This window comes from Eimeria maxima, genomic scaffold, assembly GCF_000499605.1.
Source record: "Eimeria maxima Weybridge genomic scaffold, Emw_scaff570, whole genome shotgun sequence".
In the NCBI taxonomy this organism is placed as follows: domain Eukaryota; phylum Apicomplexa; class Conoidasida; order Eucoccidiorida; family Eimeriidae; genus Eimeria; species Eimeria maxima.
Window position 1 is genome coordinate 3,951 of NW_013566606.1, and position 18,238 is coordinate 22,188.

Genomic DNA, 18,238 nt, shown 5'->3' on the forward strand with positions numbered 1-18,238 from the left:
TAGAATACGTGCATTCTTGAGGCGGCACATGTTGATCCTGCCATCTAAAATCACCTACTTTTCGCATCTCCCCAGGCTGATGGGGGATACAAACACTGAAATGGGGGATACAACACCGTAGTTGTTTGTAGGAAACTTTTCCTATTGACCCCTCCCTCAGCATGACTTCCGTACTCCAGGCCTCCGTGGTGACACTGCGATACCAGAAACGGGGTCTTCCCTACTCGGCCCTTCCTTGCCACCGTGTGTATGGAGCCATGAAGCTCATCGGGGAGTCATCGAGCCCAGCCCGTGTGCCTTGCTGCATGTATGCTGGGTACATGTAGTTATACTTGCTGGTATACAGGTCGGCATGAATGATCCAACTACGTGTTTTGCATTTGTCCACTGCGTTTCTGTAAAAGGGAGCTTAGATATGCCTGCATGAGGAAGACACTGCTGCCTAACTTCTAGCAAACTTTGCTGCAACGCATGGAAGGATGCCTGCCTCCTCACACCAGCACGAGGCCCAGTGCCAAAGTGCACAGTTTTCCTCTAGAGAGGGGGTTAGCTGCTTTGGGGTTAGTATTTTGATTCAACTGCAGCACACGACGGTTCTCAGCTAAGAACAACAGTTCTTGCAGGATGAGACGAAGCTGCAAGCCAACCCCACAGGCCAGCATACTAGCTGCTCTCGTTTTTAGTCGCTTGTACTAGCTGATCGGTCAATTAAGAAGCAATTCGTGAGGAGGCCAAAAGCCAGCACAGTAACATCGACACATAATAATACTGGAAGAACTCTTTTAACTCTCAAACAGCATGTAGGGTCCACTCATTTCATCTCTGCCTAGGGAGAAGACAGGTGCTCCTCCGGTTGCAGCTCCTTAGGGCTACAGTAGACGTATTTAGGACGTAAAAAATAATAAAAACACTAAGGAGAACTAGGCGTCTGAGTTAAACGACTAGAAGCTTCTGCATGCAGTGGAGCTGCTGCGCAGTAGCAACAGCAAGAGCAGCAGGAGCAGCGGCGCTGCTGGGGGGCGGCAGCGGCGAGCGCATGCATGCATGCGTTTGTTGTACGGCAATGGTGGATATGGTGTTGGTTTGACTTCGGGAAGGTTGGGGCTTTATATAGCTAAATTAGAAGTCTATATCACTCTTCTTTCTTCTTTTTTGCCGTTGGCTGTCCCCGCTGCAACTCCTCCATAAGGCTGGGGTGGATACTCCTCCTCTATTGCTCTGATTTTTGTGATGAGTTGATGTCTTCTTTCTTTTATTTGAGTCTAATTGGCACCTCTGCTCAATTTTGTCTCTCCCGGGGCCCTTTTATAAGCCGCTCGCCTGCCCCAAGCCGCATGCGCTCATGAGGTGGATGTACACCTCGTGTCTCCCCTTCGTCCTGCGTGGAGCAGCCCTCAATCAGTAGAATCACGCAACTCCTACCTTCTCGTACGCTGCAGCAGGAGGCGGAAACAGACAAAAGACGATGCGCTCCTTGGGGGGCGGGCGGCTGCCGCGGGAGCCGCAGCCGCAACGGCGGCGGCGGCGGCAGCAGCAGCATTATGATCCCTTGGGATCTGTGTTATCCAGCCGGGGCGGTGGATGCGGCCTTAGGCTTGGGATTCTCTGCTTGCTGCTGATTGCATGCGCTTGCTGGTGCGGCGCTCCGGCAGCTCTGGGTTTTCCCATGGATGCAGCACGGAACGCGGAGATGCAGCAGAAGCGGGAGCAGGAGCAGCAGCAGCAGCAGCAGCAGGAGCGCGAGCAGGCAGCTCTTGCTCTTCTCTCTCTCCACGAAAAATACAGTCCCCCCAATTGCAAGTACCACCCGCTGCCCTCCTCTCTCAACACTTTCAGCCTCCTCAGTAACAACGGTAAGGGTTTAGGGTTTAGGGTTTATGGTAGCAATTGTAGTTAAAGGTTATGTATCTGCACTTTTCTTTGTTTTTCGTCCCCCATTTGTCTCTTTGTGCGCGTAATACCTCTTTCTCTCTTTAATCCTGCTGTCTCTATACACCTAGATCGCCATAATCTCTTTTTCCTTTGTTGTTCCCTACGTATTCTATTGTCTCTCCTCAGCTAAGTCAATTTAGTTTATTTCTTAGCGTGCTCGTGCCTTTGTTTTCTTTCCTGCATTTCTTTGTGGCTTTACCCTGTTTTTTTGTTGTTTTTTTTTATTTATGTATTGTTGTTGGATGGCAGCAGCACAGGCATTTGTTTGCCTCCTCTGCTGTTGTAGCGGCAGCAGCAGAGCAGTTAGTTGCTATCTTGCAGTTGCCGCAGTTTGCTGCAGTTTGCTGCTGCTGCTGCTGGGGTGTCTCTCCTCTCAGGAGAGATTCTTCTGTCCGACGTCTTTGGCCTATCGGGCACATGCGAAGAAGAGGAACACTTCCTCCGTTTTTCTCTCCCTCCGCATGCAAAAGACGGTAGGAGAATGCATTGTTCTTGTTATATATATTGCCTACTGCATTTGCTGCTGAACTTAAGCAAGCCCAACAGGAAACCCTAAACCCTAACCCCTCCGAGTTGGTGTCTGCTGGCCTGCATGCAGTACTGCATTCAACGGCTGCAGTGCTGAGGATGTCTACATACACTTGAACTTGCAACCAGCCACAAAATGTGTGTGTGCGCATGCACCTCACAACTCAGCCTGCACGCATGCATGCATGGATGGATGCATGAAGACTAGCCGCTATTGTACCTTTTTTACTATTTATTTCTTTGCAGGCCGCACTGTATTGTCTCTAAGTCTTGATCTTCACCGCGACAGCTTTGTAGAGTTCAAGCATATCGAGCTGTACAGACAGCCAAAACAAAACCCCCTTCCAGTTCCCCTTAAACGTGCGTCTCCATCTTCCCGTCCACGGATGCGTGCATGCATGCATGCATGCGCATGTGCGTGCGCGTTTGCATGCTTGCATGTATTTGGATGCATGCAAGTGCAAGCATGGATGCGTGCGTGCATTGATTAACAGCGGGCGTAGGGACCGAATTTCTTACGCGTTTGTTCGCTTGTTTGAGGGAGAGTTTAGAGGGCCTTTTCATTGGTGGGATTGCTATTATGGCGTGTGTTGCTGTGCTGCAGATAGCCAAGTAGACGCAGCAAAATTGGAGGAGAGGAGACGCACAGCCCTGCAAACGGCAACGTGTGTTTGGCACCCTTTTAACTGTTTCTTCCTGTTGTCTGTCTTTCTGTTTTCTCCCTTTTTGTCTTCCTTGCCCTTCGTTCCCCTGTGTGTGTGTGTGTGCGTGTGTGTGTGTGCGTGTGTGTGTGTGCGTGTGTGTGTGCGTGTGTGCGTGTGTGTCCTCTGTTTGTCCCTGTCTTTCTCCGTATCTTCTTCTGTTGTTCTCCGTCCCTGTGTGTCTGCCTGTGGGCGTTTCTTTCTGTCTCTATCATGCTGCTTCCCGGTGTGGTTGTTTCCTCGTCTCCACGGTTGGGAGTTCGCAGCCAGGGCAACTATTGTTGCCGGGTAGAAGGTGCGAGGGTTCGGGTATAGGGTTTAGAGTTTGGGGTTTAGGGTTTGTCTGCAGGATATTGGAGGGTGCGGGAGGGGCAAAGACTCGCGCAGTGCTTAGTGCCCCTATAACGGATGCTGAGGGGGGATTTCTGTACTATATTGTGAGTCTTACCTATGAGGTAGCTGTCAGTTTAGCTAGCTAGCTGTTTGTTTAGCTAGCCAGCTGGTTGCCCTGCTAACCAAGCCAACAGCTAACTCGCTAGCTAGCAGTACACTTGGCCTAACAGCCAGACAGACGGGGGGCATCGCTAGCTGGTTTGCCAGCTCGTGGCCCCTTCGTGATGGGGTAGGTGCATGCATGGATGCGGTGGTAGCTCAAATATTGGGGCCTTGGATTGATGCGTGCATGCACTTGCAGGCCATTGCCGTAACCCCCGCGGCGGGGAGGCCTTCTCTAGCTGCTGAGGAGGGCAGCTCCCATCTGTTGCTGCCCTGCCACCCGATGCGACTTGATCTCGCCCTTGTGCCCTACGGTAGGTAGCTATCTGACGCACATCTTGCTAGCTAGATAGTGCTTGCTAGCTTGATGTAAAGGGGGAAGGGGAAGGGGGAGGGGGGTATTCGATCTTCTGAGATAACCACACTTTAGCTAGCCTCTTCTCTCTGCGCTGTGCACTGGAAACAGCGTAACACTCCGCGAGCTGCCTGGAGTCAGGGATGCGTGTTGTGTCGCATGTGGCTGTGCAGATCGCATGCACCTGTACATGCCCTCGTCCTGTCCTTCCGCCTCCTTCCTGCCTACCGCCCCCCCTGAGCTCGTACGTCACGCGCGGCGTACAGCCTCCCCACCACACACTCAGGCCTTAACCCTAAACCATCGGCCCAAAACCCTAGACGCGAGCTGTTGTGCGTTGTACGAACGAGCTTAGTCGGTCGATTGTCAGTTACGGAGCTCGCTGTGCTGCTGTTGCTGTTACTGCTGTTGCTTTTGCTGCTGCTGCTTCTGTTGCAGACGTTGGGGGACGAAGGTCTGTCATTTTCAAGCCCTGTTGAGAATCCGTTTGTGTTAAACTTTGCGGGGGAGGAGCCGTGGAAGCCATTCACCCGGGCTGTCTTCCAGGTGTGCCTCCGGAGTGTCTGCCTCCTTTTTCTCGGCTTTCCCTATTCGTTGTGCCTTAGGCTGCCTCGCAATTGTGCTTCCTGCTTCGCTATCCGTCTCTCTGTTGGTATTTCTACTTCTTTCATGGCTGTGTACTTGCTGTATTCGCAGTGTTTGTCAGTCGCCTTGCTGTACTGTCTTCCTCCCTCTCTCTCTGTCTCTTATGTCCCTCTACATGCATTTCTCTTCCTTTGTCTGTCTCCTTTTGTGTCTATCTGTCTTCGCCTTTTGCTTGTCTCCGACTGTTTCCGTCAACAGACAGCAGTGCGGGTCCCTCCTCGGCTTCACCGTTTTGTGCGCATTTACATGCGGGTCTCCTTCCGCTTTGTGTCTGGTGAGTTGGTAGCAGAGGGAGACATCCATTTTAATATAAAACATTGCAATAAAAGAATAACCAACACATGTTTTAAACCAACAGGGAATATCCATGTTGAACACATTGATTTGTGCTGTAGTTGAATAACAATGGCTCTCCAGGTGTCTGTACACCCGACTTAGTCGTCTCGCACAAAGCACCCCTGCATGCAGTGGCCCTTTTGGGGGCTTCTGAATATGGGCTGCTGATAGATAAATTAAAGAAGTTGCAGATAAACGGCGTGTGTAAGGGGATGTACATATGGAAGAAGCGATAGAGGCAGATAGAAGCTCCCAACAGCTACACGGATACACCGAAATGCCCATACACCACATTTGGGACAGCATGCGTTTTGGGGGCTGCAGTCGTTTGTATTTTTGCATGGATGCGTTCATGCAGGTCCCTTCCAACTTCTGCTCGAACTGTTCGATGAGGAGACTCCTCCAGATGGGGCTGCTACTCAGCCTGCATGTGCTCTTGGTGAGTGGGGCTGCTGCCTGCAGCGGCTTAGGGGGGAACAGAAGAAAATGGAATTGCTATTGGAGACATATGCAGCAGGCTATGCCTGTGTGTGTGCATGCAATAGTCTCCCTACCTTTCGCTCCATGGTGACTGCAGGCAGTGTACGCAGATGCCTACGCCTCCTTAGGTTGGCGCTGCCGTTGATGCTGTTGCTGCTGCTGCAGGTTGTCTGGGCGGGACTCCTACGTACAACGGGCAGCTCTTCGACCATGCGATGCCTACGGGTGGGTTCTCTGCTGTTGTGTCTCCACTGTTGTGTTAGCTTCTTGCTGTCTGCCTCCTACGGTGTCTCCTTTGGCGTCTCTGTATGTTCCTTGTAGCATTATATTTCGGTAGTAGCTGCAGTGGGCACCTGCATGTAAACTCCAAGGGACGCATTATATGTTGTGTCTCTCTGTCCCGTTCTCCCCTCAGGCTACATCTACAAGTTGTGGCTTCTCGTGGGAGACCCAATGTACTTTGAAGACAAGAGCACTCAGTGCATGCAATTCGACTTCCAGTACTCCCTTAAGGTCAGCCCCACACGCTACACGTTGTGGGGGGACCTCCCACAAGCGTGGGGGCCTCCAACGTGGCCGCACCACTTCTCCGCGATTTAATGTGGGGGCCCCGTTCCAACCGGCGCAGGGCTTGTGTGCGGCCGACCCTGGGGTAGTAGGCTCCCAAGGGAGGTTGCCTGCCGTCTGTGTACATGCAGACACAAACACTGAGTTGATTTGCTGCATGCCTGCGTTGGGGCTGTATTTGCAGTTTGAGTCACGGATGACTCCCTTTGAGGTTACAACGCACTCTTGGATGTGTCCCTTCGCGCGGCTGCCTGGGCTGATCGTACAGCTTAAGCGAGATGCCGAAGGTGAGGTGGAGGGGTGGGGTTGTTGCTATGCTCATATCTATTGTTGCCGATGTTGCTGCCGTCGTATTGGCGCGTTTTTGGCGCCGAACATTTTCTTGGTGGTGTTGCGCTGGAGTGTCTCTGGTGCTGCTTTGTGGGGGTGTCGTGAGGCCTGCTTAAGTAGAGGAGACAGTTGGAGGGGAAGGAAGGGCAGGAGACAGCAACGATATGGTTTTATATTTATGTGTGGTTCCTTTGTATCCCTTCATGTCCCCTTTTAACTCAGATACAATTGTATCCGATGAGCTGGGCGTTGTAAAGATGCATTCCATTGATCTTAAAGACTGGTGAGCTGTGGATGCACCCGAGGAAGAATTTTGCTGCTTTGTCTTATTGCTTATGTCTTGCCTCTATACATCTTGCCTATATATACAATAAAAGGGACAACTCCATTTGGGACAGTTGGTCACGTTCGTTCCCCATGACAGTGGCCCCTGTACCTAGTCTGTTGTCTCCCACTTAATGTTTCCTGTCCCCTGTCTTAGTTCGTTTTTATTTCCTTGTGTTTGTGGAGATTACAGGTTTGGCTTCCCCCCTGATGAACTCGACTCCATGACGCACAATACCAAACTTGTGCTGCAACAGCCAAGGTAAGTGTCTCCTTCCTCACACAAGTTGCTTATCTGCACGGGGACAATAGAGCCAGGGAGGCAGGCCGAGGCTAAACCTGCTTTCGCTGACTCTCTTTTGCCCCCCCACCCCCCCCACCCCACAGACTGGCTTCGTTTTTGTCTTCCTTTCCTGGTCTTGTTTCGTGTATCAGTCTCCTATGCCTCCCTCTGGTGACCGTTTGCTGGTGTCCCCTCATCTGCCTGTATATCACTCTGCTATCCCTTCCTCTCCCCTTTGTCTCCTCTGTTTCCATATTCTCTGTGTCTCTCCTTTACCTTCTTCTTCGTAGGTGTCCCCTCTTCCCTCTGTCTCCTCCGAATGTGTCCGACTGTTTCTGCGGGTGTCTCCCTGTGCCTCCTCCTCTAGCGTGTGTCTACTGCCTCTGTAGGCCCAACCAGAAGCGGCATTATTTCTTTCTGCTTCATTCTGTCTCCTTTTTATCTGTTCTTTGCCCCCTCTGCTGCAGCACCTTACGCGTGGTTACTTTAAAAGATAAACTGGAGATTAATCTGCATGTCTCTGAAGCATCAAATCCTCAACATAAAGTCTGCAGTCCCAAGACCTATCCTCATAGCCCCGTCACTGCAGTGCACTGCCAACTCCCACCAGGTGAGGCTGTCTCTTTTTCTGTCCTCCTGTCTCCTTTTACGGAGTTCATGCCGTCTCCTGCGCCTGTCTCCTCCAGCCTCCTTTTGCAGAATTTTCCCTCTCAGCGTCATTTCATTTTGCCTTTGTATTGTATTTGTATATGTGCTGCTGCTACTGTTGCTGCTGTTGCTCCTTCAGGGGAGTACTTCATAACGTTCCGCGCCAGTTATCCCTTGGGGGGCATTCCGCCTTGCGACGGTTTCTTTGCACGTATATCCGTGCATCCGTCTGCCCTGCTGCAGGAGGTGCGCTCTATTAACTGCGATGCGGAAACACCCCAAAAGGAGGCACCTTAGCAAGGCATTAAAGGCTAGAGACCCTAGCCATCGTCTTGCCCCTCACCTGCTTCCTTCGCTGCTGTTGCTGCTGCGGTTGCGGGTGGTAGTGGTGGAAGATAGGGCAGTCGATGGAGTGTGGCGAAAAAAAAAGCAGAAAGACACAATTTGCTGTGTCTGCCACGTGCCTTCAGGGTTTATCATGTTCTCGAAGTGGAGACAGCCTACCGCCCCTCCTACTTGGCGACTTAAATCCTTCTTCTTTCCGACTCACAGCAGACCCCTTCATCAACCTAGGTCAGGGGCAAACGGGTTTAGGGTTTAGGTGCAAGGTTTAGGGTTTAGGATTGGTTGTGCCGTGCGCTAAGGATCTAAGTGTTGAAATATCTCAGCAGATGGGTATCCATCGGGCTTACATAGGAGGAAGATGGGGCGTGTTTGCGGTGCATGTACACTGAAGTGTGGTGGTGGTCACATTTGCGATATATGGGGAACTTGAAGTGTATCTGCAGATTTAGACATTCACTGCCTGTGTGGTTGATTTGTTGGTGTACTAATATTTGCATACGTAGGCCAGGTTTATGCACAACAGAAGTCTCTTGGGTTGTGGTGTGCTGCTGGGTGCAGGAGATATAAAGCTAGAGGAGGAGGCAAGGGACAATTTCAAGCCCTTTCTTCTCGAGGTCCCCTCTCCTCATGCAGACACTTCCTTTCATAAGGTGATTTATGTTTGCTGCTGCTATGGTTGCTGGTTCAGCTGTCGTTGCTGTTACTCTTGGTGATGCTGCTGCTGTTGCAGCAGCATCAGTACAGACTGTTGTCCCGTAGAGATTAAAGGCGGCTGCGTGAAGCTTGTTATGATGGAGTGCGCCTGGGTGTATCCTTTGCTTTGTCTGTTGTCTCCGTTTATTTAAGGTGTCTCCCTTTAATTGTGCTGTCTCTCTTGCTTTCTTCGCAATTTTTTGTTGGCTTGCAGGTTGGGGGCGGTAGTTTCCATGTCTCACCGGGGAGTAACGAGGTGGGTGCATACAGGAGTCTCTTCTTTTTCCTGTTTGCCTACCGGGTGTTCTCTCCTGCGTATTGTTTCTTATTCAACTGTCTCCATGTGTTTGTATCCTTTGCGTTGCTCGGTCTTCTTTTAACTCTCCTTTCCCCCTCTGTCTCCCATTTAAATGTCTCCTGTTTCCTTGGCAGTTGTGTGTGTTGTCCCTGTCGCCTTTTGAATTGCACAAGCCCATCCTTCCAACACTTTTCTTTTCTGTTACCTCCTCCTGTTTCCTGTCTCTTTCTGTCTCTTCCAAGACATACTTGCGGGTCGGGCTGCTAGCGGACTTCTCCGCTATCGAGTTAATAGCAGTCGTTAAGAAGGAGGGATCTCCTCAGCCCTCGCATGTCCTCGAGTTTGCGCAGAATTACCAGGTACACCTAGCTACTTGTAGCTGCTGTTTTGTCCAACTGCAGCTAGCTACACTTCCCCGCTACTAGCTGGCTGTGCCTGCAGCAGCCCCCTACAGTTTGCTACAACTACCTGCAGCTGCTGCTAATTCGACCTTAAGGACAATTAGGCGTAAAACCGAATAATACCCATGATATATATACATAAAGTGCATATTTGCTCGTTTATTTTATTTTGTCTGTCTCCTCAGCACTTTGTGGGGCCGCTAGAGGGCGGGCGCTACCAAGTGGAGATGTTGGCGTTAAACCCTCAGGCGGTGGCTGCACAGACTTCCGAGAAGGTCCGCGCTGTCTCCTTTATTTCCCATATTTTCGGTTTTGTGGTGGCTTCTATCCTTTTGTTCTCCTTTGGAGTGTCTGCTTTCTCTTCCCTCTTCTGCTATGTACTGTCTCCTCCTCTGTTGCCGCCTTGCCTCGGGTTCCATTTCATCTCTGGCGCATCTCTATGTGTCTGTCTTCTTAACAGTGTCTGTTTGTCTGTTTGTTCTTATATGTCTGCCTCCGTGTGTCTTTGGTTTTGTTTGTCTACTCTTCCTGTCTGTTTCCTTTCCTTGCGATCCGTTCGTGTTTTAGCTGCGATAATGTTTGTTTGCTGTCCCCCTTTTGCCTTTAATTGGTCTGCAGCACACACTGTTGCTCGTAGGAACCTGCGGCATTTTACTTCTTACTTGCTGCAGCAAGGTGTCTCTTTGTCTCGTTTGTCTGCATGTCTGCAGACCTGCGCCCCATTGGCCATAGATATGCGGCTAGAAAGCAACAAGGAAGTAGTAGCAGCAGCAGCAGCAGCAGCACAGAAACATCAGTGGATCTGTTCCAAAGAGAGACCTTTTATTCCTAAACACTTACAGTAGGTGCTCCACACTATCGATCTCAGCTGCGCAGACACCTCAGTGCAGCTGCGCTCGAGCTACCCTTGCGTGCATGCATGCATGCCATTTGTGGGCCCTACGCAACATCTTTCCGTTCCACTTTATCCATAAACATCACGCATATATCTTCAATTATCTGTCTCCCTTTTGGGTGGCGCTGTTGTCGCCTCTTTTTTTGCCTCTCGCCTCATCCGTTGCTGTGGCCGCCACTTAATGCACCTCATTTGTCTTCTTCCTGCTGCCTCTTCCTGCTTTTTCAGGGTCACTGAAGATGCGCAGTTCGTCCTCGACACCAAATACGGAGTGCCTTCTTCAGGTCCCTCTCCAGACGCTGCTCTTGCTGCTGCTGCTCTTGCGTCTGCAGCTGTTGCCCCCGCCGTTGCTGCTGCAGCTGTTTGTGCTGCATCTGCTGTGGCATCAGATTTGCTTATCTGATGCAGCAGCATATCTGATGAGCTGCTTCAGGATCGGATATCCTGCTTCATCTGTTGCTGCTGCATCTGCGTCTACTGGATTGGATATGTTGCCGTCGGAGTTTGCTGCGTGCATGCATGGGTATTTGCAGGCCATCACCTTCTAACTCTCTCTGTGCCGCGCCGGTCCCTTCTTAAGCTGTCTGTCAATGTCCCCTTGGGATCCGCTCCCCACCTTGTTGTCTACCCGGAGGGACAGCCAGCGACAGTATTAGCAGAAGCTTATGGAGATCTTTTTATGGGTTTGTCTCTGCTGTTCTCCTGGAAAGAGAACCACCCTTCATATTAGCCTTCTCTTTGCTACAGTTGCATCTTCGAGCCCTTCTCGCGTTGACGACTTCTTTTCGGCCTCTGCCTCGCCTTTTTTTCTGGCTCCACTTCTGATTCCTATTGGGCCAATCGCTTGTGATCTCTTTTGTGTCTTGCCTTGTATCTTGTCCTGGCCTGTGCCTTTCGTATTGTCTTGTGCTGTATGCATTGCTTTGTGTCATCTCGTCCACGTGCACCGTTTCTCGTGTCTTATCTTGTACCGTCTGTTGTGTCGTGTCTTGTGCCTTTTAGTGTATCCCTTTATGCTGAGCATTTGACGTGTTTGCTCTTCAGAAGCGGATGCCGCCGGTCGTTATGTAATTCGATTTACATTCACTCCTCCGGGGGGATCGTCCACTTCCTGTCCCCACGCCCAGTTCCACTTCGTAGCGGCTCCTCTGTCTCTGGTGCCTGTCTGCCCTTGGGGTTCGTCGGGGGTTTAGGGTCTAAGGTTTAGGCTCTAGGGTTTAAGGTTTGGAGCTTACGGCGTGTTGCTCAGTTTGGGGTTAGGGTTTAGATCGGACCTGGGAGTATAAATGACAGTAGAGTCAGGGGTGTCCACCTGCTCTGCTGTGTTGCTCCTGCAGCAAGGGGACAGCAGCAACTGTCTCCTCACCAGCTACGAGAGGCTGCTCTCGCAGCCTTCAACGCCACCTTCGATGCCTCGATGTTTTTGCCCAAGTGAGCTAACACTGGAGGAGACAGAAATACAGACACAAGACAGCAAAAGGCAGACACCAATGCGAAAGGAAGACAGGAGACAGAGAGAAATAAGGAAAGAAGACAGAAGGGGCAGAAACAGAGTATCCACGGTTGGTAGACAAGGGGAGGTAAAGACAACTGAGGGTGGGGTGTACGTATGCCGCATGCGTGCAATATATATGGGGCTGCAGGCAGTTGGGATCGGACGGTGTTGAGGTGTCTCGACCGCACGATATTTGGCTGTCTCCGTCCCTGCACCCGGAGTTTCCCTTCACTGCCCCAGGGCCCAGCAGCAGGTTAGAAGAAATGACCACAAGAGTTCTTTCTGCTTCCCTTGTGTCTGCTCCTCTGTCTCTTTTTGCCTTCCTCTGTGTCTTCCTACCAAGCTGTCAGCTCGTCTCTCCATCTCACCCGCTGCTGCTGCTGCTGCTGCTGTTTCCTGCAGCTTGAGGGTGGAAGTAGTGCTGCAACCGGCATGGCTGCCGCTGCGCTTGGAGTTGCACCGCAAGGAGGAAGCGGGTTTGCGGCGAGCAGCTTTGTGAGTTTTGGGGTTTCCGTACTTCCTTCTATTTCAAAACCACAGAAGCATTTACATGCAAACCTGCACAGGGCGTGCACTCCCGGTCCCACAGCTACGGGCGTGCTGATGCCTGATGCGCTGTGGGCATCCCTACATGCACTTGACGCTGTGTTGGGGTTGGCTGCATGCATGCTTGCTGGTGCCTCTGCAGCGCTATGTCGGAGTACACTGAGGGGCGTATTTTGCTGTTGTCTCGTGACCTTCCTGGGGGCGACTATGTATTGAAATTTGTAATATACGACCAGGTACAGACTTTCCCAACTAGTGGTTTACGAGGGCTTAGGGTTTGGGGTTTCGTGCTTATGATTGAGAGGAAGATTGGGGTTTGAGCTTTTTTGCAGGCCCAACCGGAGACCGAGCGCCTTTGTGCCCACGCAACTATCAATGCTGAGGTGGGCCCCCTTGTCTATTGCCTAGTGCATGTGATGCACGTATGAATACACAGTGCATGCTATATCTGCAGTGCAGGCATGAGTATACATTGCATGCATGCATGCGTGCGTATACAGTGCGCGCATGCATATTCAGTGCGCGCACATGGTCTATTGCGTGCATTGAGTTTGCATGCTTGCAGTTGGGAGAGAACAACTCGGCGCTGTTAAATGCTGTGCGGGCGGAGCTGCTGGAGGTGCCGGACTTGTTGCCTGTAGAGCTGCCTCCCAAGTCATTGAACATGAGGTTCGTTGGCAGCTGCGATGGGCTGTTTCGGATTTGGCACCACCGCATGCCTACATACTTGCATGCAAGCATCCATGCATGCATGCATGCATGCATGGATGCACACATACATATATGCACGTATGCGCGCATGCATGTATTAGGTGTACGGAGTGGGTATGTGGGGATGCAGGGGTTGGCTGGCAAACCCTGACGTGCCAGTGTTCGCAACTTCTGTTTTTTCGTTCCACGGGGAACAGGGCGAGGAGGAGGAGCAGCAGAAGGAGCACAAAGACAAGCAGCTTGTTGCTGCAGGAGGGGTTGCTCGTACGAGCTTAGTTGTCTCTAAGCCAACTGTATTCCGAGTTGCTGCGGAGCCCGCCCTTGCCTCCGAGGCCCAGCTCAAGATACGCGTCTTCCCTTCCTCCGGCAGCAGCAACAGCAAGGAATTGGTGTCTGCTCCCTTGCCGTCAACGGGTGCTGTAGCCGAGGCTACGGACAACAATCTCTTCACGCTTCTGCAGCCTGGTGCTTATCTTATAGCCTTTGAGGGGAAGGAGCCTTTTCTAACAACTATTGGTAGGTTTAGGGTTTATATGTTTTGTGCTCCAGGATTTGGGAGGATTTGGGGCCTGCAGTGTTGGCCCAACGCTTTAGGGCTTAGGATTGACGGTTGAGGGGCTGTTGTACATCCAGCTGCTGTCTTGTTTACAGGGCTGATGTCTGTTGACGCGCTGCATGCGGCTCTCCCGTCGCCGGAGGGGACAATCTCCTCTGCTTGCAGCCCCAATCTGCCGAATTTGTCTGTCCCATCTCCTCTTCCTGCTTCCTACGAGAGCGAAGATTTTGTGTTCAACGTCGACATTGCAGCTTTGGATGAGACAGTGAGGGTGCCCACTGTCTGTCTGTCTCCATTTGCTGTTATGGTGCTATGGCCTGAGTGTTATGCCCTTCCCGTTCCACCTCGAAGCAGCAACAGCAGTGGCAGAAGAAGCAGTAGCAGTAGTAGCAGCAGAAACAACACTAGCAGCAGCAGCAGAGGCAGCAGAAGCAGGAGACAGCAAAAAGCCGACTGGGAGGAGGTGTCTCCTTTATATTCTATGTACAGGATGTGGAAAATCATGGAGAGTCAACGTTCTTATTTCTTCTGTCTCTTGTGCAGGGAGAGCTTCTCTCAGTGCCACTGCAGCTCGCCTCGCCATCTGTGGTGTATGCTGAAGTCGGGTCGAATTTCGTTATGGATTTCGTTAGGTGTGTCTCCTCCTAAGCAAGTAAAGAGACAGTAAAGGAAAAGACATGCTTAAATAGAGCACAGATGCACATATAATTAAGTGCTAAGGCAAACACTGTAACGTAGAGAAGATATAGAGCAGCCCACGGAGAAGGAACTGCACACAGAAATACGGGATGTATCGGGAGACAGTTAGCGGGCGGCTGTCTCTTGGATCTGCGACTGCTGTATGCAGAGTTGGCATTGAGGTGGCGGAGGGACTGTGGCTAGGCGAGCAGAGGGGACAACAGAACTCCCTCAAGCTGCTGCTGGGGGCCGGAAAACACACCTTGCGCGTCCGCTTGGAGACAGAGACAAACACTAGCACCGACAGCAACAGCAGCAGCAGCAGTAGCAGCAGCAGCAGCAGCAGCAAGGGTCCTTATAAAAATGCTCTTCGAGACAAACTCCTATCTGACGCACAGGTCGGCGTCTGTCCCACTTGCCCTATTCTCTCAAGCCAGCCACATCGCTAGCCAGCTTTCTGTTAGCCACCGTATAGCTAACTAGTAGCTAGCTAGCCGAGAGCTAGCCAACAGAAGAGCGCACCGGCTAGCCTGCTAGCTATCCTAGCAGGAGTCTATTGAATCCCATCGCCTCCCTGTCTTCGTCTTTCGGCGGTGCATGCATAGGACGATGACACCACCGCTTCATTGCTTTTGCATTCTTTATTCCATTTCTCTTCTTTGTTCTTGTTGCCTTCATTCCATTTGTCCTTGTAATCTGTCTGCCTTTGCAGGCGTCGCGCTGCCTGCGTTTCTCGCTGCATTTGTCTGTGCACTCGGTGGCGGGAGGGGAAGGTGGTTCTTCGAACCCTTTGGAGGAGTGTTCTGCATTTGGGGCTTTGCCGCTCCCCACCGACCTCAACACCATTAGCGGCAGCGCCTCTCTGGGTGGGTGGTGAAACTGTCGGGTTGTTGTTGCTCTTGCCACCCGATAGGAAACAGTGAATCGAGGGTTGAAGGTTTATTATGGTCTAGTGTTTGGGGAAACGGGTTTAGGGTATAGGGTTTTGTTGTGTCTGTGAAACTACAGGGGGCCCTGTAGACAGCGAAGGTCGCGTCGTCATTCGGACAAAGGGGCTTCTCCACAGCGGCATGGCGTCGAAACACCGCATTGCAATTCAGACAAAAGGCGAGCCAGAAGCCCTAAACGCACAATCCTAAACCCTAAACCTAAACCGTTTTTAAACGCTCAGCCTGTTTTTGTTGTTGGGGTTGCAGGGGAGGAGATGCTCTTGAAGGTGGGAATCTTCATCGAGGACCAAACGCGCAGCCTCACTATGGCGGTACGCAGAACCCCCAACCCAGAAAACACCAAACCCAGAACCCTAGACAGGGAATTGAAAACCCTAACCCATAGGCGCCTGTGTTTTCTGCTCTTCAGCTGCAAGACGGAACGGCTCAAGACGTCGAGGCAGTGCATGACTGGACGGTGGGAGGAGGCCACCGCGAACGCATCTACAGACTGCGGCCTTCATGTGCGCTCTCTAGGGTTAAGGGTTTAGGGTTTGACCCCCAGGGCATTGGCTTTGAGGTTTTAGTTTGGGGTACTCCTGAGGATGAGCAAGGGGGCGTTGCTGCAGGTCTGGCTGCGCGAGTGTGCCGCTGTTTCAGCTGTACAGGCTTTACAGGCTTTAGGGTTTGGGGTTTGCTCGACTATGTGTGATCTGCAGCCGACAACTCGGCCTTTCACTTGGTGCTGTCGGGAGACGGGGACAGTTGTCTCCTCTTTGATTTGTTTATTCAGTCCATTCCCTACAGCGAGTTGGAGAAGGTGCGTCTCTCTTCTCATAGAGGTGCATAGTACAGCTGGGCGGTCAGGCGTACGTGCACATGAGTTTCAGGTGTACGTACAGCTATATTTGCTTTCTTCTGCAATTACGCTTTGTTCTCGTGTGTACATATGCGGGACGTTTGCAGATGGGCGAATGTAGCGGCTTAGGAGTTTCTCCTGTTTCTCCTTCCGAGTTCTTTAAGTCAGAGTCAGTGCAAGCAGCAGCGTCGTTGGTGTCTGCCCGAAGAGGGGGACACGAAGCGACGCAGCAGCAGGTTGTGGCGGCGCTACAGCCGCTGCAGCAGCAGCACGAGGGCTTCCTTAAGACAATGGAGTTCGAAGTTACAGAGGTGAGGCAGAGGAACCTGTGTGCTCTGCGCTCTCCACAAATGCAACTTCTTTTGCTGGCTTTTGTCTCCTGCGCACCATCTCCGTTGCTGGTTAAGGTGCCTCTGCGCAATCTGCCTTTCCGCTTGGGCCTTTTGTCTCCATTCATGTGCTTGGTGTGCTCATGTATTTTTACAAGGGAGTATATATACTCTTTTCTTTGTGGACTCAGCCGTGTTTTGTTTTGGCCGAGGTGGGCTACAACTTCTTGCTCTCGCATGTGGAGATGGACATTGTAACGGCAAACGAAGTGAGTCCATTTGTGTCCTTAAATAAATATACCCGCTGTTTGCGTTTATTTATTGTCAAAAGAGTAACACATGTGTGGTTATAAGCAGCCGGGGAGTAACAGTTGGGTCTCCTATCAGATGCAGACCTTAGCGGGCAGATGCCAATAGCAGGGGACGGATTTTAGGCCTAACTAAACACGAAAGACAGAAGGAAATAGCACTTCAATGCTAAGTCTCAATATCAGTTGTATTGTAAACGAGGAGACGAAAGAATGACCTCCAATATTGCTCATTTATCTCTCTGTAATTACGCTAAGACAACACACTGCATTTTACACTTTGTGCTTGTACGTTTTATGTGATGTATAAAATATATATATTGTCGGGGAGGAGACACGCAGAGGAGTGTCTCTTTGTCTCCCTGGGTGTTAGTGCTGTCTCCTACTGCGGTGTATTCAGATCTTGCTTAGCTGCATGCATCAATCTTTGCTGCTGTATCCGTTCTGCTGCAGCAACAGCCCCAAACTGTGGCCATGGGGGAATTCGACTTCCTGCATGCATCCGATCACCCTGTGAATGCTCGCCAGTGGATTGCAACTCACCTCGACCCGTACGGCAAGCAAGGGTTTAGGGTTAGGGGCCTAGAGCTTTGGGGGCTTGGAGTCATGGGTATATGACTAGGGTTTAGGGTTTAAAGTTTTGGAAGCTTGGAGTTTAAACCCAAAACCCTGGTCATAAACCCTCGAGAATTTTCGGGAGCTTGTAGTTCTGTGTTTCCGGTTTAAGGTTTGGAGTTTGTAGGGCTTGGGGTCGTGTGTTTGCTACCTCGTGTTTACTGTCTACGGGTTATGTTTTAGGTTTTGGGGTTTGTCTTGCTTTTCAGGGGCCGCTTTGTTCTGCGGATAGCAGACGATCATTTCCCTCTTCAATTTACACAGCATCGCGATCGGTGTTTCCCCTTTCAATTCTTCTTCCACATCCACGCCCTTAGCAACAAAACCCTCAAGGTCAGTCAGCCCCACGCTAGCGTTCATGCATACATGCCCGCATGCATGCATGCATTCGCCGGGGTGTTCCCCGAAGCTAACTTTTCTGTCTCTTTTTCGGGGAATAGGGGGACAGCGACGCAGCAGCTTTCCAACAAAGGGTTTGGGGATTTTACGCTACGGTTTGCTTTCTACTTTGTTTCTCCTGCCTCTGTTACAGCCTTCTGTCGTGGCGGTACACCCCGACCCGAGCGTCCCCATAAAAGCGGGCCAAGACTTACTGGTGAGGGCTTCCTCCTCGACGTTTCTTGTCTTATTCTCTCTTTCGTTCTCTTCTCTCTCCTACTATTCTTTCTTTTTGATATGCCCCTGTATCACCCAAACCAATATGTCATGCATGAAGATACAATATAACCTATATAATACTTATTGCGTATTATCAGGTCTGCATATATTCACCATATATATTGCTAGTATATTGCGTATATGTTATGTATATACACTGTAAACGATATATTACTTGTATATTATATTGTTACAATATAAGTATAAATGTATTATATTATATTATAGTTTTATATTATATTATATTATATTATATTATATTATATTATATTATATTATATTATATTATATTATATTAT

The 18,238-nt window shown here is 50.8% G+C and overlaps 1 protein-coding gene across 1 annotated transcript; it reads left to right on the forward strand.

The window, feature by feature from the left end:
* Nucleotides 1-1,465: 1,465 nt before the first annotated feature.
* EMWEY_00037740 (hypothetical protein, conserved) lies at nucleotides 1,466-17,877 on the forward strand (the record flags this gene model as incomplete). Its single annotated transcript, XM_013482268.1, has 44 exons — nucleotides 1,466-1,853; nucleotides 2,310-2,405; nucleotides 2,707-2,820; nucleotides 3,065-3,125; nucleotides 3,511-3,598; nucleotides 3,856-3,970; nucleotides 4,185-4,255; nucleotides 4,450-4,557; nucleotides 4,708-4,930; nucleotides 5,351-5,431; nucleotides 5,638-5,697; nucleotides 5,888-5,985; nucleotides 6,224-6,326; nucleotides 6,592-6,652; nucleotides 6,887-6,955; nucleotides 7,267-7,361; nucleotides 7,764-7,870; nucleotides 8,269-8,299; nucleotides 8,528-8,619; nucleotides 8,877-8,918; nucleotides 9,095-9,319; nucleotides 9,547-9,636; nucleotides 10,072-10,202; nucleotides 10,485-10,540; nucleotides 10,790-10,939; nucleotides 11,301-11,432; nucleotides 11,594-11,687; nucleotides 11,900-12,004; nucleotides 12,154-12,246; nucleotides 12,440-12,533; nucleotides 12,863-12,966; nucleotides 13,139-13,524; nucleotides 13,660-13,829; nucleotides 14,108-14,196; nucleotides 14,412-14,640; nucleotides 14,955-15,108; nucleotides 15,439-15,503; nucleotides 15,602-15,695; nucleotides 15,891-15,991; nucleotides 16,138-16,341; nucleotides 16,551-16,628; nucleotides 17,121-17,218; nucleotides 17,492-17,615; nucleotides 17,815-17,877. Coding segments are annotated over 44 exons (5,232 nt in total), but the record flags the coding sequence as incomplete, so codon positions are not given.
* Between the last annotated feature and the right edge of the window lie 361 nt (nucleotides 17,878-18,238).